General features: G+C 46.4%; 2 protein-coding genes across 3 annotated transcripts; both read left to right on the top strand.

Annotated features, from left to right (window-relative positions):
• Nucleotides 1-1,708: 1,708 nt before the first annotated feature.
• On the top strand, nucleotides 1,709-12,496 carry LOC123061911 (TNF receptor-associated factor homolog 1a). Of its 2 annotated transcripts, none has more exons than XM_044485207.1 (13): nucleotides 1,709-1,890; nucleotides 2,698-2,915; nucleotides 4,104-4,215; nucleotides 4,768-4,856; nucleotides 4,933-5,001; nucleotides 5,101-5,230; nucleotides 5,742-5,900; nucleotides 5,999-6,362; nucleotides 6,838-6,947; nucleotides 7,650-7,800; nucleotides 8,803-9,146; nucleotides 9,222-9,417; nucleotides 10,082-12,496. In XM_044485207.1, the coding sequence occupies exons 2-13, from the start codon at nucleotides 2,738-2,740 to the stop codon at nucleotides 12,341-12,343; spliced, it is 4,164 nt and encodes a 1,387-aa protein (XP_044341142.1). In that variant the 5' UTR covers nucleotides 1,709-1,890; nucleotides 2,698-2,737; the 3' UTR covers nucleotides 12,344-12,496. The 2 variants fall into 2 exon arrangements, with proteins under 2 accessions (XP_044341142.1, XP_044341134.1); XM_044485199.1 differs by having other exon boundaries at nucleotides 4,101-4,215.
• Nucleotides 12,497-12,729: 233 nt separating this feature from the next.
• LOC123061928 (calmodulin calcium-dependent NAD kinase) lies at nucleotides 12,730-17,620 on the top strand. The gene is made up of 8 exons (XM_044485217.1): nucleotides 12,730-13,624; nucleotides 14,190-14,413; nucleotides 14,528-14,589; nucleotides 15,465-15,686; nucleotides 15,900-16,029; nucleotides 16,285-16,610; nucleotides 16,852-16,993; nucleotides 17,098-17,620. Exons 1-8 carry the CDS (start codon nucleotides 13,528-13,530, stop codon nucleotides 17,383-17,385), a joined length of 1,491 nt encoding a protein of 496 aa, XP_044341152.1. The 5' UTR covers nucleotides 12,730-13,527; the 3' UTR covers nucleotides 17,386-17,620.
• Nucleotides 17,621-20,657: the final 3,037 nt, after the last annotated feature.

Genomic DNA, 20,657 nt, shown 5'->3' with positions numbered 1-20,657 from the left:
TTGTCACGCGTAATCGGCGAATCCAACTTCTAAAGATCAATTCATATATATTATTAGATAGAAGAAGACACTTTTTTCCTACAAGCATTTTCGCAAACACGTTGCAAGCAAACTCCATTCCACATCATACACTCCATAATTCATAGACACAACATGCACTTAAAGCAGATAATCACATTGCATAAAAAAATTGCATAGTCAGGAAAGCAACATTCACAAGCAAGAAAGAATATGACACAACAGAGGATGGGAGGGGCCAAAGAGGGAGGAGGGACAAGAGAGGAGGGAGGTCACATGGCCAAGGGAATGGGCACACGGAGGTGCAATTACCACTCGGGACGACGACATAGGAGAGGAAGACGGGGCGGAGGAGATCGAGGCATGGGACATAAGAGGAGGCTAGGATGGGGCAGGGGAAGACGGGGCGGAGGAGATCGAGGCATGGGACATAAGAGGAGGCTAGGATGGGGCAGGGGAAGACGGGTGAGAAGATGGAGCGAGGCATGGTTTGCCAAAACAAGCCGCCAGAGTGGGCCGACCAGAGAGGTTAGAGACGGAACCCTAACTGCCCTTGCCCCCCGTGAATGGGGTGGAAAAAAATGAAAAACGTACATAGCAGGATTTGGGTTGGAGATGGAAAACAAACCACGATTTTCATTTTCAGGGGCCGTTGTGATCACACGTCTCGCACATCCACAGTTAGGCAAGAAAAAAGATACCGGAGAAAGGAAAGAGAAAGAACCTCAGCCAACAGGAAGGACGAAGGCCAGACCGACAGGCAAACTAAGCAGGAAGGCACAACCGGATAGCAGGGATGAGCTAAAAGAGCACCTCCAGCGGGCTGAAGCAAGGGACGAACTCAGTGAAGCATAAGGTGGCAGCAGTGAAGGGAAAGAGAAAGAAGGACAAGAAAAGCAAACGTAGAAGGATACGAGATAAAGGCAATGACAACACGTAGACGAAGGAACTAACAAAACCCATCACACATAGCCACACACGTGTGGAAACGGGCTCGATGACACGCCTGGCGGCCGAGGAGTGTCATTGCTCTAAGAAGCGGCCTTACTCAACACCTATTAAGAAGAGAAGATGACACGAAGCAACCAGTCGTCGAATATCTCCGCGTGAAAGAAACGTCGAAGGCGCATCAAGTGGACACGGGAGAGTCACCGTAGGGCCGCAAAGTCGCAAACACATGCGTGCAAATAAAAGAAAAGATAACATAGTCGCCACCGACCTTCATCTTTTGAGCATAAAACCATGAAGATGTTGAAAACCGAAAGGAGAAAAGCCTTTCCCAAAAAGAAACGAAACCACTGTCAACACTCAGACAGAGAGAGAGAGAGGCTCACTCTTTTCTCTGAGGGAGAGGGGCGAGGGGCTCACTCAACGCAACGGGCACGGCTGACACCCGATCCGGGCCGTGCACCGCGTGACCTCACCGGGCCGACCGACCGCGCGCAGGTCCACAAAGCGAGCTCGCTCGCCCGCCCGCCCGCCCGCACGGAACCATCCCCGTCGGTCATCCTGCCCTTTTCGGTTGGTTATTTTCCCCTGCTCGCCGCCCAACGCGCATGGCATCGCATCGCGGGTGAAGTGAGCGAGCCAAGCGAAGGAGTGGACGAAAGGGGAATCAGACCGTGCCAAAGGTCTCACACACCTCACCACCCCTCTCCCCTCGATTTTTTTTCCTCCCCTTCCATTCCGTTCCATCCCCCCCCCCCTTCCTCCCGTCTCGCTGCTGCGCATCGCAATTCCCCAATCCAAGACCGTATTCCCCTCACCCCTCCGCAGCTCCGCCACGCCGCGCCGCGCCGCAGCACAGCCCAGCACACTCCCCGCCCCCAGCCGCCGCAGGACCGCTCCTGCCCCGGGCGGCGGCCGCGGCAGGTACGGACCCCCGGCCCTCCCGGCCCGTCGTAGTTAGATCAGGGCCCGCGCGCGCCCGCCCCCCGGGGCGGGCGCGGGCGGTGGCGCGTCTCGCGGGGTTGCGGGGCTAGGGTTCGGGCGGTCGCGTTTTCGCTCGGCCTCGTCGCGGCCCCGGCTGATCCGACGGCGAGCTGGCTGTTCGCCCCCCGCCGGGAGGCGCTGCCAGCTCGGGATGCCGCGTTTCCGCGAGTCTGGCTCCCGAAATGGGCGCCGGGTAGATCCCCTTGCCCCGTTGGATGTGCCAGAGTAGCGTTTAGAGGATAGAGGGTAGAGAGAGCCGTAGAGCGTGGAGTTCACGGATGGAAGGCTGTCTTCAGCCGAGTAGGGTCATCACATTGCTGAATTCGGCGACAACCTTCCAGTATTGGAAGGTTCTGTGCTCGCTGGACTGTGATAGGCTTGTTTACGGGGTTTTCGTGCCGCTCCGGCAACGCTTCTGTCGGGGGTTATCGGACTTGATACCGCCGGTGGGTTTTGCGCCGGTCTGATAACGGCTTTGTCGGGAGGCATTAGTAGACTTGATTGATACCACCGGTGGGTTTTGCTTGCGCCGGTCTGATAACGGTTTTGTCGGAACTCATTACTCATTAGTAGACTTGATGATACCTCCGGTGGGTTTTGTACCGGTCTGATAACGGCTTTGTCCGGACTTAGGAGACTTGATACCGCCGTGGTTGTCTTGTTGGATAAGAGCACTGGTTTTGCTAGCATCGTGGTGTGCTGGACTCAGCTCAAAATTAATAATTCCGTTGTCGTTTATGCATGCAGCCGCGGATAAGGTTGTCCAAAGTAGCTGAGGGGTTTGCTGATGGCCGGAGCCTCAGCAACCGATGATTCTTCTGCGAGCACGGCTGGGATGAGGGATGACGATCGCAGCCTGTCCGGCGAGTCCTTGTCCGAGTGGCGGTCCTGCGACCAGGGCGAGAGCGGAAGCCCTTCAACGTCCCCGCCATTTTGGGACACCGATTGCGACGATGATGATCCTGGTGCGTGAATGCACTTGCATATATGGTTTCGTGGTTTGATTAGCATGTTATTTTGGCGCGACATGCTGTGGAAGTTATTTTGGTATATGGATTGCTGTGATGCCTATTGTACTTGAATGAATCATTGGCATGTTCAAATAGTCCAACACCAACTGGGCAGCTGATACACTATACCTCCTATGTGCACCAAATTATCTTGTCAAGCTGTAAGGGTGGAGCTTGTGACCCATTCATCACTACATATTGGTTCATTTTGCAGTGCCATGGTATCCAAGGTTGGTTCGTGCTGGTTGCTGGGACTTAGTGCCATGATTATACATGCAGACGTTGCATGGGCATGATGATAGATAGCGTCTGGCATGGCTCTCACATTTAGAAAGGCTTGTCGTATCCGATTCTCAATGTATAGAAAATATAAATACAGAGAGGTTTAATTTGTCTTATTATCTGTCTTCAATGAAAAAGGCAGAAATCATGATATGGTTAGACCAGAACGTCAGTTGATTCAAGACATTTACCATTTATGATTAAACTCAGGCCACATGCATATTAGAGCTCGGTGCGTAATATATAAAGATTAAGCTATTTTCCCAGTATTCCGTTGTAAATAAACTAAAATGTGATCATGCCTTCATTTGTTTGTTGAGATTATCCATATGCACCTAGTCAATTGCACTCTAAAATACCATGCAATTAATATTGAGCTAAATAGCTTCTACAAGCTGAAAACTGAGGATCTCTCTCTCTCTCTCTCAATCTACAATGAAATAATTCATTTACCTTCTCTTTTGTGCCAGTTCACAATGTCATTAGTTGTCCCGTTGATGCAATCTTTTCTATTCTAAAATTGGAACAATCTTTTAAATAGTCCCTCCGTCCGGAATTACTTGCCGGAGAAATGAATGTATCTAGACGTATTTAAGTGATAAATACATCCATTTTTATTCATTTCCGCGGTAAGTAATTCCGGACGGAGGGAGTAGATAATTTGCATGCTGATACTTGCCCAAATTAAATTGGTTTGTGTCAACATTTGCTTTCATTGCATGGAAAAATCTATTTCCTTACCATGATGCAAGTCATACCATGCTATTGATTGAACTTCCTTTAAGGATAACTTCCTCCGAGATTTGGAAGCTGTATTTGTTTTCGTGTGTTTAATCTCATTTCTCTCGACTCTCATAGCAGGCCCTAAACCTTCAGAATTATACGGTCGGCATACTTGGAGGATTGAGAATTTTTCAAAGGAGAAGAAGAGAGAGATGAAAAGTGAGCCGTTTGAGGCTGGTGGTTACAAATGGTAAAGTGCCTTTTGACAACCTTGTTCAACCACTTGTCATTTGTTTGATTTTTCTCGTGTTGGTATTTATAAAACGTTATATGGGGCAATTTTGTCTTGCTATGTTTCCCTTTCTGTCATTCTGTGCACCCCAGTCCTTAAGCTGGAGATTGGAGAGTGCCACACAATCCTTTTCTCATATGTGCAATGTTTTGACATGTTTGGTTTACATTTTGACTAGAGTATTTATTTCACGTGGGTGGGAGCCAGGGAGGGAAGAGTAAGGACTGGAAGTGTTCACGGTCCTGACATGTCTGTTTTGATTATTCTGTTACCGTTGACACAGTGCGTCTTGGTATACGATACCATTTTTGTCTCTTTTTGGACACCATTTTTTCCATTTTTACCTTCAGAAAGGTTTTTTAGCTTCGCTGAGGGCTTAATGTTGTAGCTTCCCTGATGTCTAAATGAACTAATCTGAAAGCTTCATGACTCATTTTTCTGGTGTATATTTTTTCTTCTCTGTATGCACAGATACTGATTCCCTTGTTGTTTCCAATTGTTATTTCACAGGTATATACTTGTATACCCTCAAGGATGTGATGTCTCCAATCACTTGTCATTGTTTCTTTGTGTTGCTAATCATGACAAACTCCTCCCAGGTTTGATGTTACCATGTTTACAGCTATCTTGCACACATTGGAAATTACTTATCTGACTCTAGTATGAAAATTTCAGGATGGAGCCATTTTGCACAGTTCACTATAGCTGTAGGCAATATGGATCCTAAGAAAATTAAATACTCAGGTGAGCTGAACTTGGTCTGTTCTCTTCATAGGAAGCTACAGTATATCTATCCATATATCTTTTCACCTTGTTCAGGCATTAATGAAGTAATTTTTGTAGACACTTTGCATAGGTTCTGGAAGAAGGAGCATGATTGGGGATGGAAAAAGTTTATGGAGTTGTCAAAGATTCAGGATGGTTTTCTCGTGGACGATGTTCTTGAAATAATTGCTCAAGTTCAAGTTATCAGGTAGTTAATCTGTCTATGCTCATGATTGATAGCTAATTTTTTCATCATTGTGCCTCTAATTCATGTCTCAGAAGGGAACTGTTCGATCTGTTCATCTGAGCACATCTTCGCAAGAACAACATTAGTGAAAATGCCAATTTTTCTGAATATATTGTTTCTTCCTATAATTCATACTCGGCTATTCCCATGGCAGGAGTGCAATGCATGTAGTTTCATTGTCTTAATCTTTTGGTCAATCTTTAGTAACTCATGCAGACCAGCTACTTTATATAGTACTCCCTCCGTTCCCTAATATAAGACCTTTTATCTATTTCAAAATATTGACTGCATACATACTAAAATGAGTGAACATTCATAATAAAATGTGTCTAGATACATACGAATCAAGAAAAAGCTAAAAGGTCTTATTAGGGAACGGAGGGAGTAGATAGCTGCAGCTGTTTTCTCTTCATATGTAGAATCAACCGCGAACTATCATGTAACATTAGACTGCTCTATTTTCATATTGAAGGGAGAAAGTGGACAGACCATTTCGTTGCCTTGATCGCCCTTACCGAAGAGAATTGCTCCGTGTCTATACAACCAATATAGAACAAATTTACCGACGTTTTATTGAGGAACGAAGAAATAAACTTACCAAGCTCATTGAGGACAAAATTAGATGGTCCAGGTAACGCCATTATCTTTTCCAGTATACATCACAACAAGTCAATGTTGCCTGTTTGTTCATATTATGTTCACAGATTGAAATCTTTGTTGGCCTTTCAGTTTTCGTGCATTCTGGTCAGCAATTGACCCAAGAACCAGGCACCGTATGTCCAGAGAGAAGACTGATACCATACTTAAAGTACTGGTGAAGCATTTCTTTGTAGAGAAAGAGGTTACTTCAACATTAGTGATGGACTCTTTGTATACGGGTCTGAAGGCACTCGAATACCAGAGCAAGGGCAAGAAAGGGAGAACAAAAATAGCAGAATTGGATGAACTACCTGCACCCATGGTCAATGTTGATATGGACATATTTGTTTTGGCTGGTGATGTTATAACTTTACTTGAGAGAGCAGCCTTGGAACCGTTGCCTTGTCAACCAGTATCTCCAAAGGATGACAAATGTTCCCAGAGCCGCATGAAGGTATGATTAGTGAGGTTTGATATATTGCAACATTTTTTTCCAGTTTATTAGGATATATATTTTTTACTACTTGCTAGTGCCTTAGTTATATCTATGCATACTGTTTGTTAATCTAATTTATAAAGTTTTTCTACTGGATTTGCAATATGTCGTTCTAGTAGCGTAGTTTCTGCACCTCCTTTTGTGATATGCACAATACCTACCTTACTGCAGCTCGTCCAATTTCTTCCGTTGTTGAAAGAGATGTTGTAGGTTCTTGTTTGAACTGCCTAGTATATGTTCACTGAATGATATGTTGGTTTGGGGTGGACTTATGATGTTGTTTGAACTAGCTTGGTACAGCAGGTACTGGTGAGCTTATATTTATCATATGATATTGTAACATCTGTAATGGACAAATTTGAAACTGTAGTCTATTGTACCAGTGAAATAACTGTCGCTCCTAATCATTTTGTAACTATGCCCATCTTCATAGGATGGTAGTTCTGGCGAGGTTAACAAAATCTCTATGGAGCGCGAAGAAAGACGCCTAACTGAGCTTGGGCGGAAGATACTTGAAACATTTGTGCTATCTCACATATTTAGGTAACAACTGTTTTCTAGAGCCAGGTTTTAGTTTGTCTGATCTGAATGTTCAAGGCTTATATTATATCCAGTTACGAAGTACTACAAAAGGTGCTGAATTGGTTAATCCTATATTGAGCCATATCTTATTGTACTGAAATTTATGTTATACTCATTAGCAACAAAAACTTGGTCAACTAAAAGTGTAAAACATAAGAACTATTCTTGATTGTGTGCAGCCAAACTATTTTTCCTTTGATCAGTTAACTAAATGAACAATTAGGGTAGACACATGAATGTGATATGATCAGATTTTTCTTAAAAACAAAAGGCAATAGGTTTTACAATATATTATAATAGAAACTGGTGGTCAATTGTATTTTCGGTACCAGTGTCTGAAACAGCACTTACCTGTTTCTGGAAGAAGTATAAGATTGTGGCACAAGTTAGTTGCTGTTTTTTTTTGTGAGGTTGTGCCCCACTGTGTATTTGATGAATAATGTTTTGGTGATCTTCTAAAGAAGCAAGGGCCATGCGGTTATCTAGTTCAAAATAGACTAAACTATTTTTCTGCTGTTTGTAGTTTACAAATGAAATCAAAGGCATTTCTTCTATATAAGTTTGATGGAAAGTTGGGTAGATGAATCTTCAACTGTGGGTCAGTTGTTCTATAATGTGATCAACTATCTGTTGCTTCTGATTCTTGCATGTTGCTTGTGTCAGTGGAATTGAAGTTGCATACCAAGAAGCTGTTGCTTTAAAGAGGCAAGAAGAGCTAATCCGTGAGGAGGAAGCAGCGGGACTTGAAAATGAGACGAAGGGAAAACGTGGTGGTGGCGCGAACGAAAAGGACAAGCGCGCAAAGAAAAAGCAGGTTACTTTTCTATGTGCCTTCTTCTCGCTTATTTTCTTAGGTTGAATGTTGTATTGCCATTATTATTTAGGAATGCCACAGTAGGGACCAATTCACTGAATCTGGAGCAATTTTCCTGCCCAATAATTATTGAACTTAATTTATCGAGTGATCATTGCGAGTTAGGATTTATAATTCTTCTTTTGTATTTGATTGGTCTTGATGCATGCTAAAGCATTGTTTTGAGTTTCAGTGATGCGCTATATTTTTCATTTTTCATCAGTCATAATTTTTCATATCCTTTACTACTTTTATGAAGTGGCAGTGGGTGATTATCTGATAGGAACTGACTGGAACTCATAGCTGGGATGAATAAAACAAGGCAGCTTGTGTTTTGTACTGAGAACTGGCTGTAAACTTGGAATCGTTCTAGTTTTTTACTTATTTTCTCTTGAGTTTTCGGTTATGTTGTGAAAACACTTAAAGAACTTAGCTTGATGTCTTGTGATGAACTTGGCCCATAGTCCAGCTAAAACTTGCATAAGTTTCCCGAGCTTGAAAGAGCTTTTTTACTTATAGACTATAGATGTATGGTATGTCATGCATGCTATCTCGTGTTACCAAGGAACAACTTTCTTTCTGGTATATGATACCCACACAGCTAACCTTATTTTGCGGTGAGGATATCCCTAGAACTGTTGACTGCACATATTTTACCCGTCTCCCTACCCTGGCTCCCCTTTATGTGTATTCGAGATACAAGTACTAGCACTTAGTCCTATGTTGGTTACATTTTGTGCTACACCATTCTTGAAGATCAGCTTTATTTCTTGCGATGAAGTTATTATGATTTGAGTGTATCTCAATGGATACTTTAGTAGTTTATGCATGGTTTTCATTTCTAATGTGTACATCTTTTCGAGGTTAAATACCCCTGGGTCTAATATCTTGTTTGGTTGATGCTTTCTTTGCTACTGCATTGTTCTTGTTTTCTGCTGGTGTGTTCTTACTATTTCTTTTCAGGCCAAACAAAAGAAGAACAATCGTAAGGTTAAAGACAAGGAAAGAGAAGATAAATCTGAAGCAAGAATTCTGGAAAGACTTAATGACGAAATCACAGTTGATGACAGTGATGGCTTACCATCTAAACAGGCAGAAGAAGTGGCACTGAAGGTTGGGCTTACTTTGGAAGAAGGTGCTTCAGATGGGCCAGATCATTTGGACAGTTCTAGACCTATGAATGGAAAGAGAGTCTCCTCTATGGAGGCCAACTCATCAGCATTTTCAGCTGATTCTACTGCTATGAATGGTATTCACAGCAAAATAAACAATTTACCAGACAGCAGAAATCACTTGTCACCAAATAGGTAGGTGAAGACGATATGTTTAAAGTTTTGCATTGTTCTTGTAAGATGGCACCTGGGCTAACTGAACTTGTGCAGAGGGAAAAATCAGCGTAACAAGGGCATAAGCATTATCAGTTATGCCGAAGAAGACGATTGCCTTCCCTCCTCCAGTGTTACTGGTAGTTCAGATCGCAATAGTTCAGGCTGTGGCACTGCTCCAAAATTGGACCGGGATACTGTTCTACTCACCTTGAAAGATAGACTTCGTGAGCTGGGGCAGCGTCTCCATGAGGTGAAGTTACTCTTTCGAAAATATCATTGCCTTTCTTTTGTCATGATGTTCAAAGTTCTGCTGTACTTTCGAGTTTCTACATATGTTTGATTGTTGAAGGATCTGAATTGTAAGAATTGGTTTTAAACTTGATAGATATGGAATATACGTTTCCCATTACTCGTATGTACTTCTATAATCTCTAGCATTAGATGGTTTGAGATTAATTTCGAAATGGTTAACGATGCATCTTCTATTCATTTGAGTACTGATCCAGTCTGTATAAATTCATGTGTTCATATCTCACATCAACACTGTTAAGGTAGACTTGTTCCTAAGTTCTGTGCTGGTCGACAATGTCCATGCACTTGTTACATGCTTTTTTGTTTGTCAAGTGGACAAGGTATCTATGGCCTATGGTAGAAACAATTTTTAACTGCAAAAAGGTTCTGGTTTATTTTTCTATACTCGATCACCACCCCGCATGGTAGTGTCTGGTTGGAAAAAACGATATGTCCTTTTTTCCTTACAGGAAAGGAAAAACCTTCTCTCAAGTGCATACAATACAGATAAATGTATGTACAGTAGTCACTCGTAGCAGATGCGCTGCCTGGGTCTTGTCTTCCTGCTTCATAGCTTCAACCAATTCATTTCTGTAACCTATCTTTCTCTATGTATATTTCAGAAAAACATTGAGGGGAGGAAACTTTTCAAAGCTCACTTTGAAGCAATGGAAAATCAAACAAAGACAAATGGATCATCCTCATCCAGTTCTACGGAGAAGCCACCTGATGTTCTGAAGAGCTCGGAACATTCCCCTGAAGTTACGAACGATGTAAAAGCCAATGGAACAGCCAATAAGGAGGTCCCTCTGGCCAATGGTGTGCCAGAAGAAGCTGTTTCAGGCATGCCAGCCACCACGAGTACTGAAGCTGTGCCTGTTAAGGCCCCTACCAGAACAAAGGTTGACCCAGTTTCAAACAAAGATCATGGATCAAGTTTGACACCGCAACCAATTAGAGCACCTCCGAATAGCTCAAAATCGACTCCAACTGATACAGATAAAGATGTTCCTCTTCCTTCAAGATCGCCACAAATCAATAGAGCTGCTCCAGTTCCCCCCAAATCGCCTCCAACTGATAAAGCTACACCAGTTTGTCCGAAACCTCCACCAGCTGAAAAAGCTACTCCAGTTCCCCCAAAATCTCCGCCAACTCATAAAGCTACTCCAGTTCCTCCAAAATCTCCGCCAATTGATAAAGCTATTCCAGTTACTCCAAAATCTCCACTGACTGATAAAGCTACTTCAGTTCCTCCAAAATCTCCAGCAGCTGCTAAAGCTGCTGTGGTTCCTCTGAAATCTCCAGCGACCGATAAAGCTAATCCGGTACCTCTAAAATCTCCATCAGCTGGTAAGTCTTCTCTTGTTGTACCCATAACACCACCATCTGCTAAGGATGCTGGCACTCCTTCAAGATCACTGCAAGTTGATAAAACCATACCAGCCCCCCCAAGACTACCACAAGTTGATAAAGCTGCTCCACTTCCCTCCGCATCGCCACAAACTTCTTCCACCACTTATTCAGAAGCTCGGGAAGAGACCACTCCTATAAAGGTCACATCCACCAGAGTTTCTGAGGTTGCTGTCACAACATCAAGGCCTTCAAGTGCCCCTGTATTCCCTACACCAAGAACAACTGTACCAGCTACCCCACAAGTTCAAGTTTCTACATTGCTTTCGCGCTCAGCGAGTGAAGCAGCTGGAAGATCAGGAAATGATCCTTCCCCTTCTGCCCCAGCGTATGTTCCACAGACCTACCGTAATGCCATCCTTGGTAAGCCTGGTCTGGGTACGCCCTCTTCAATTCTTTCATATCAGCCAACTATTCTGGGACAAGGTACTGCACTTTCGCAGCCGCTATCAACATATGCATCAACTGCGTCATTAATGATGCCTCCTGCTGGGAGGAATGATCAGTTGTTGTCAGCGAGGCATGGATTTAAATCTGGTTTGGGGAATTCAGATACACTTGATAGTTGGCAACCATGGAAAGGTGATAGTAGCATCAACAATCATCTCTGGAGGGACGACTCCCCTTACCAACGGACGACAAATGGTCATGCGTATCAACAAACTTGGAAAGATGATGCTTATCAGCAGACACGGGGCACTGAGACAGAAAACTTCAGCAGGTTTGGAGGATTGCAACCACCTAGACAGACTCCTGTCAGTTTTGTCATGCAGCAACCACAGGCGCCCGTGGCTGAAGAATATCAGCACCTTGACATCATTAATGATTTGCTTGACGAGGGACAGAGCAATGGCAGCAAGGCAGAGCCTATGCGCCATGATTACCATGCTTATGGTCTGCCATTTTCGCTGAGGGGCAACATAGCAGATTCAGAAATGGCTTCTGTTAGCAGTCCCGGGCGGTTTAGCAGAGGTAACTTGGCAGATTTGGATATGGCCTCTCTCAGTAGTTCCAGGCGGTTTAGCAGAGGAAACCTGGTTGATTCTGAGATGTCTTCTGTGGGCAGTCCTGGGCGGTTTAGCAGAGGCAGCCTGGCAGATCCGGAGATGATGGCTTCTGTCAGCAGTCCCAGTCGGTTTAATTCCACCGACCGGTACTACGACGATGGGTTCTCAAGGGCCTACGACATGAGCCCTCTCCAGGGGCAGGGGGCGAGGGAGATGCAGTTCTCCTCGCTGGACACATACGCCACCAATGGCGGCCTGTCTGACATGAGCACATCAAAGCCTTGGCTGTATGGTGGGCATAGCCCTGTCAACCCGTCGTCGATGAATCTCGGATCGCTGAGCACCAACGGGTTCCCACAGCACCACCACCAGATGGGGGACTACAGCAGCAACCTGGCGAGTGGGGTGAACGGTGTGGGCTCTGCCGCCGCCGCGTATCGGCGCCAGGCCAACAACGGGCGCTGGTGATGCGATGCGCTGATATATGCCTGTATACAGTCAGTCTTACAGTTGAGGAAAATAATGCTTGTTGTAACAGATGCTTGTGCCGCCATGGGCATGTAATTTGAAACCTTTAGCTTTAAAAAAGGGGAGAAAAGAAAAGGGATACAGTTACATTTCCGTAAAGCCCTGTTCGCCGGCTGCTTTCAAGTTTGCTGTCGAGTGCCTGAATGACTGACTGGCTGGAGTGAGTGAACGCATTATTAGACCAGTCGCCCGCCGTTCTAACCTTTCTTTCCTCGAAAGGAATCTTCTCATCATAGTGAGCGGAACGACCACTCCCTCCGTCGGAAATGTTGAAGTAGTTGGCATTTGTGCGTCAGTCATTCGCTGCCTAGCGCCTACGTACCAGACTAGCAGGACAAGATCGACCGCTTTTGGTCGGTCGGGTCACCCGGCGCCTGCCTACCATCAGGTTCCTGGCGCGAGACGAGTCAAGGAGGGAGGGAGGCGTGCATTGTTGACGCGACGGGGGACGCGGGCCGAGGAGATCGGAAGACTCGTCGCGGCGAGCACATGGCAGCCTGCCTGCTGCGACCGTGCGGTTCGAGAGCCCCTTCTTTTTCCAGAAAGAGAAATTGAAACAAATCTGGTGTGGGCGGTGGGCAGCAAAGTCAAAACTCCGCGCGATCATTTCAGATTTCACCCGTACGCTTTCTTTCTTTCTCTCTCCCCCGCACACCACCACCAACCACCAGCGCGCGCTCCTTCCTCCCTCCCTCTACGCCGTACGGCGTACGCGCGCCGTCGTGAGGCCGCGGAACGTACCGTACCGTCCATACATATACAGCCAGCCAGAGCCAGAGCCAGGCTTGCCTTCCTTCCACGCCGCGGCCGGCGAGTGCAGCGCAGATTGCCCGTCCCCGGCCCGTCCGTCCCCATCGCCCATCGCCGCCGCTCCGCTCATTCCCTAGGCGCACGCCACTCTTCTGCCGGCCCCCCGGCTCCAGGATTTCCGACCCACTCTGGTTGTCCAGAAGCATCGGCGACCCGCTCCCGCTCCTGCTCCGTATAAACAAATCGACGCCGCACCCTCCTCCTTCCTCCCCCATTGCCTGATCCCACTACCTGCCGCCGACTGGGAGGGCCTGTGCGGGTGCGGCAGCGCGTTTCTCGCCTCCAACCGCCGGAAGGAGCGGTCAGGAGGCGGCATGAGGGACGACGGGCCCGCGGCGGCGCTGGTGCCGCGCCTGGCCGTCTCCAGCGCCAGCCGCGTCCAGGAGCTCGAGCGCTTCTCCCATTACGTCGGTACGTGCGCACTGCGATCCTCCCCTCCCCCGCCATGTCCTCCTCCTTCCTCGCCCAGTCTCAGTTCCTGGAGTAATCTGGACGCCGTTCCTGTTCGCCTGTGCCGTTTGTATGCTCATCTTTCATTTTGTAGCACTAGTACTCAACTACTACTTCGTTTGCACCTGCGAATTTGTTCGCGCGATCCATTTCATCATCTCCCGTTTATTGCTTCCCCCGATCCCAATCCAAGAAGCGGGGGCGCAGCCCGGAATCCCAGCCACAAAAAGCATCCCCTCTCCATTTTGTTTTTTAACTCCTTGGCCTGCTCAGCTCATGGTGGACAATTTAACTAGGCACCCAACCTGCCCATGCCATACAGAAAAAAGATCTTCCGCAATAATAAACTAGTTAAACCCACATCGCCATCAAAGAGATCCAGACGCACGGCATGTTCCTTCCTTCTGGCTCTACTAGCCGCTGCACAATCCTACGACAATAATGCTTCCACAGAGCCACGCTGCTTCCCCTGCACTGCACCTTCCTTCCTGCCTGCCTGACAAAAATCTGTGGCATCTTTCTCCAGCCAGGCAAATCGGGTTCGACCACGCCAGCGAGTGCCCCCACCTGTGCACGCTGGCCTACGACTACCTGCGCAAGAACAAGGGCTACGAGGACAACATATTCGCCTTCTTCCACAACACCCCCGACCCCGGGCCCCTCATCGTCCGCTTCATCGAGGAGCTCGACAAGTGCATTCTCGGCTACTTCTCCTTCCACTGGAAATGCTCCACCTACATGATCACCCAGGTACAAATTAAGGAGCGACCACGAACGACGGCTTTTGAATATTCTGTCTTCCTCACGACGATGCTCTCCCACTGATATTTTGTATATTGATTTGATACAGTGTGATCTCCACAGGTTCTGACGGTGGAAGGCGCGCCCAAAAGGAAGCTCCGGAACATGGTATTGGAGGCCACTAGGTGATTAAATTATCCATTCTTTAAGCTGCATGCGTCATAGTAGAACGGCCTGTCAAGGCATTGTGGTTGTCTATTCTTTGCTTTGTTTTGTTTTGCCCATTATTTTTAGCTTACATCATCTTAGTGTATGTAGCTTGGTATGTCGCTCTAGTGTGTGGTTTGATAACTTCTTCTTTATCGGCGTGCTGGATTTCGTCCTTGAATTATTCACACAGTTGACTTCTACTTTCATCTGACGGAGTGATAGATTAGTCAACCTGGCACTAGATCAACTTCAGAGCTCAGCGTGGGCAGTGTAGCAGAAACTGCATCTTTTGAGGTCAGGAGTGATGAGATTGAGATGGCACCCATGTGCTAAGGTTTTAAATTACTCCCACAACCACATGTTGGTTTGCCATGACACTTTCCTGGAAATGCCTCTTTGAATGAGTGCATTGCTAACTTGCCTGGTCCAGTTTGGGTCTGCGTTTCTTATTATTAATCTTGAAAGCAATTAATTCACTGCCAGTGGGGTACAATAATTCCGGTGTGTATCTGGCCATTTATAAAGTGAAGTATGTTCTGCGTAGGAGAACTATAGTCGAATTAATCCATTAAAAATGTGAAAAATATACAAAAATAAAGCTACATGAACTGCATGCTTTACAAGTCCCTTCCCTTTATGCATCATCTATCTCCCTAAACTTCCTAAGTAGAGGAGTTCAGATTAAGCATATGTTTACAACTTGGATCTGAGATATTATTTTCTTCTCAAAAAAGAATACGTAAACTCTAATCTGGTTCAGTCATAAGTATGAGAAATAACTACAGGTAATGATCTCTGTTTCTCTGACACCAAAACTGAAGTCTAGTATCTGATTCTCCTCTAAACACAGGAGTCAGAGATTCGAAAGGGTCACAAGAAACTTGAAGGTAACTAGGCTATTCTCCACACTGGTGGAAGAGCTCAAGGCCATAGGACTTTCTCCCCAAGGCCCGGCACAGTGCAGCGATGTGATGGTCCCAGTAGCACATTGTGATCGCAGCCCAGTCCTACTCCTGATGGGTGGTGGAATGGGAGCTGGCAAGAGCACTGTACTTAAAGATATACTAAAGGAGTAAGTTTATCAATTCTGTACTTGTTGCTCACTGTAAATTTCTTCTGGCAATCTGCACACTTTGCACAAAAAAAAGCAGAGTAAATGGGGAAATGCCGAGCTGTTCAAACTGATTTGAGAAGACAGAAACAGTACTGAGACTTTCCTCAAAGCAAGTAGAGCAGCTAAATAGAAGACTTTGTGTCTATAAGCTGATCACCCTATTATTTGTAGATCATTTTGGTCTGGGGCAGCAGCAAATGCAGTGGTGGTGGAGGCAGATGCATTCAAGGAAACAGATGTTATATATCGAGCCATCAGCTCAAGAGGCCATCACAACGACATGTTGCAGACGGCAGAGCTGGTATGTCTCACTATGATTGCTATATATGTGCATATTCCTATGTGAGTAGGACAGTACATACCGATTAATTGACTGATAAAAACAAACAAGATTGCATATTCTACTGGTCCAGACTTCAAATAATGAAAATCCATATCAGCAGCTCTGTTTAATCAAATTCTACTGGTCCAGACTGAAACAAGCAATTTATCTAAACAGAAGTAGCTGATGAATCATTATGCACATCTTATATCGTGATTCACAACGTCGATACAGGTGCACCAGTCATCGATGGACGCGGCCTCATCGCTCCTGGTGACCGCCCTGAACGAAGGGAGGGATGTGATCATGGATGGCACACTGTCGTGGGAGCCATTTTTCCAGCAAACGGTAGCCATGGCAAGGGCAGTGCACCGGCAGCGATACCGCATGGGCGTCGGCTACAAGGTCACTGAAGACGGGTCAATCACGGAGGATTACTGGGAGCCTGTTGAGGCTCGCAGTGCCGACGAAGAGAGCGAGATGAGGCCGAGGAAGCCTTACCGCATCGAGCTCGTCGGTGTCGTCTGTGATGCTTACCTCGCAGTTGTGAGAGGGATCAGGTGAATCTCCTACCCCCTTCGATCTATAATAAGTGTCGTGGTTTTAGTTCAGAGTAATCTAGTCCATGCCAGAATTAGCCCCTGCATCGTTAAAATTCTGCTCATTCTAGTATCTCGCGCTATCGCCATTTGGCTGAACTACTTTTAAGTAGTGAACATCTCACCCTACAAAGGGGAAGATTTCTGCTCATACTTGAATGGAAACACAGAAGCGGCATATCTAAAAGTTTGGCATTGGCAGGAGAGCGGTGATCACGGGGAGAGCGGTGAGGGTCAAGTCCCAGCTGCAGTCGCACAAGCGATTTGCCACTGCGTTCCGCGGATACTGTGGCGTCGTCGACAATGCGAGGCTCTACAGCACCAACTCCATGGGTGCCCCAAAGGTGAGGAGCCACCACTCTGTCTGAAGCCAACAATGAACTATCCGCTCCTGGAGCTGGAGTATCATGTTTGCTGAACCTATGGTGTGTTCTTCATGGCATCGCAGCTGATAGGGTGGAAGGACGGCGAGAGCAACCTGCTGGTGGATCCGGAGGAGATCGGGTGCCTGGAGCGGGTGAGCGGCCTGAACGACGAGGCCAACTGCGTGGACGAGCTCTACCCGGACGGGCAGCCGTCGCCGTCGGCGTGGCAGGACCTCGTCGCGTCGCCGTCGAGGGCGTCCGTGCAGCGCGAGCTCAGGGCCGCCGTCCAGGCGAGCGAGGCGCGCTTCAGGGCCGCGTCGCTGGCCGACGGCGCCCTCCGCGGCGGCGACGCGCCGGTACAAACTTTTTGAGTCCGGTGCGTGCGTTTCATCCGTCATGAGGGTGTTTTCTTTCTCCTTTCTTCTTCTTCTTCTTCTTCTTCCTCTTGACACTGTCAGGCTGGGGTGTGGTGTTGGGTTGATGTGGCTGGTTGACTGGTGTTAAATGAGGCTGGTTGTAATGAGAAGTATCATATATTAGTATCATGCATATGATACTAGTGTGTGATACTACCTCCGTAATGCATAGTATTATAAGTTAGTACTACCTCTGTTTCACTTTATAAGTTCTACGCGTATATCTAGATTGTCAATTTTATCATCTTAATATAAACTATATAACACAAAAATTATACGGTTTGAAAATAGAACATCTAAAGTTTATATTGGTATAATTTTTGTAATATATGACTTGTATTAGGTTGGTCAAATTGATAACCTAGGGGCACGCGCACGCCCTGTAAACTGAGAGAGAGGTAGTATCTTAGATTGCCTTATTAATTGTCATGCATGACACAAACCAGCGGAGCATTTAATATGATACGGTATCATAATATGATACTACATCCTCTCTTTTCTCATTTAATTGTGTGCCATATCATTCAAAACGTCTAGTTGGCATGCATGATACTACTTATAATACTCTCACTACAATCAGCCTGATGGATGGCTCGCCGAAGAGGCCGTGCTTTCTACCATCTCCAAACCCGATGGACCATTGTATACTGTTCTCGGGGAATAGGCATTTACATTAGCGTTCCGTTCACAACTAGTATTTCCACCGATCAAATTTACCCATGATGCGTGTGAAAAAGCTGAGAAGGGCCCCACTAGGACTCAGGCTAGTCTTGTTCAGTAGTAGATGATGCTGTTGCTAGATTCACTTTACCCCTCCGGCCGTGGAATTAATTCCTGTGATTATCTAGCCTATGTTGTTGGATTTAATTTAAACATCACAAAATTAAAATATCCTTTATTGAAATTGTTTTTAAAGAATGTTCTTTAAATAGTTTTAAATAGAACCAAACTTTGTTTTACTGGTATTTGAATGTTGTCATGATAAATAGAAGAACTTTTGGAAAACTTTGGCATAGCTCACAATTTTTGAAAAATAGGTAGATAACGTTTTAACCGTATTTTTGGAACTTTGTCGCCAAAACTCAAAGAACTTCTCATTTTTTTTTGGTTTTTCCAAAAGTTTTTCTGATTTTCATGACAAAGTTCAAGCATATCCTTCATAAAATCCGACAAAGCCTTCATAAAAATTGTACGCGCATGATTTTTTAATGAGGTTGTAGGTTAACATGTAATAATCCTACAGTAACTAGCGACATTATTCTGCAAAAAAGTAACTAGCGACGTTAATTATCCACGTCAGATATAATTATAAGGCTGGCCTGCCACTAAACAGGAGTATGGGAGGCAAAAATGCATAGAACATGTATAGGACCTAGCTAGAGAAACGAATCTACTAGCCTGTGACTGGTGCATGGCTGACACAAGGGTGAGCCTAACTGATTGGACATCATGCATGATGGCTAGCTCAGATTCGCGCTGCATACGGAACGCGAACGTAAAAAAACCGCGTCCCTGTTCTCGTATCGAAAACACACACACACGAGTGTCAGTACAGTTTTGTGTGCTTTGACAATCTTCGATATGAGCGTTACAAATCGGGTTCCTCGGCGTGCCTAGGAAATGCAGCTGGCCCGGATCTATCTATCTATATATCAATATAAAAACATCTAATGGTACAACAACGTCCCACACAACTCACTAAGAAAAACCGTTTGCGACTGAGCCACATGCCTATAAGTCACTTGCGGCCTGAAGCGGTGGCGGAGCTTAGTTAAAACAAAACATGACCGTGGCCCGCCCAATCCACGACCAAAACAGTGAATAATGAAGGCAAAAGTTGAATCATGTGGGAGAAAAACAATGCGTTCCTTCAGCTTGGCCCGCCCAACAAAAATTGTGTAGCTCCGCTACTGGCCTGAAGCACAATTGAAACGGAAGTTTGAAATGTTGCAAGTGAACTGTGAACACGGAAGTAATATGCAATATTAAAATAGTGCAAGCATGAAGTGAAGGTTGTTGGAATCAATAATGCATTTTGGGGTTGTCAAACATGCTGTTATATTGGTACGGTATACATTGGCGTATATTGGCGTGTCATCCTTGACCCGTACCTGGAGGTAGTTAGGATAGATATAGGATAGATATACATGAGTTGTTTCTTTCTCTTCAAGTTCTATCTTCTCCCTGAATATCTCCTATATCCAAACTACTTTGTATGTGTTGTACGGGAGGTGCGCCCCGCCTATATTAACACGTACCCGTCGGCCTCAACAGGCAAGACGTTTCCAGCTATTCGCACATGGTAGTCAGAGCTATCCTTTTCCCATCAAAGCTCCCTGCAAACTCCATCTAGCCCTAGCCATGTCTTCCACCTCCGGCGCTTCCCAAACCAACCTCAATAGCCAAGTTACCGAGAAGCTAACCCGCACAAATTATGTGCTATGGCGCACGCAAGTCATCCCTCAGCTGCGCGGCGCCGGTGTCTACGTCTATGTCGACGGCACCAAGCCGGAGCCAGCGAAATTCCTCGTCACCACCAAGGACGGCAAGGAGGATTCGTCAACGCCCAACCCTCTCCACCCAATCTGGGTCCGGGAGGATCAGCAGGTTCCGGGATACCTGCTGAACAACCTGACACGTGAGGTGCTGCTCACGGTGACCACGGTCACCACCGCGGGCGCGCTCTGGACGACGCTCGCTGGGATGTTCTCGTCTCAGTCTGCCAGCCGCATCAACAATATACGAACGTCCCTCATCAACGCGCAGAAGGGGAGTCTCTCCGTTGCCTCCTACTTCGCCGCCATGCGCGGCTACGCCGATGAGCTAGCCGCCGCAGGCAAGGCGATCCCCGACGACGAACTCGCCTCCTACATCATCCATGGGCTTGACGCCGACTATCAGCCTCTGGTGTCTGCCCTCGACGCTCGCGTGATCGGGGTAACTCTTGATGAACTCTTTGCCATGTTATCCAATTTCGACCAGCGCATGGCTCACTTCCAGGGGGCCGGTGGCGGCGGCTTCAAATCATCCGCAAACGCGGCCACTCACAGGCGGGGTGGCGACTCTCGCTCCCGTGGCTCCTCTCGCAATAAGGGCAGGTCCGGCGGCAGCAACCGTGGCGCTGCGCCACCCCATTCTGGTGGCCGAGGCCGTCGCGGACGCGGTGCTGGTGGCGGCGGCAGGAACCGTCCGGACACCCCTAAGTGTCAGATCTGCGGCAAGGTCGG

This window comes from Triticum aestivum, chromosome 1A (assembly GCF_018294505.1).
Source record: "Triticum aestivum cultivar Chinese Spring chromosome 1A, IWGSC CS RefSeq v2.1, whole genome shotgun sequence".
NCBI lineage: Eukaryota > Viridiplantae > Streptophyta > Magnoliopsida > Poales > Poaceae > Triticum > Triticum aestivum.
Note: the sequence above shows the minus strand (reverse complement) of the source record. Positions and strands in the feature narration are given on the sequence as shown.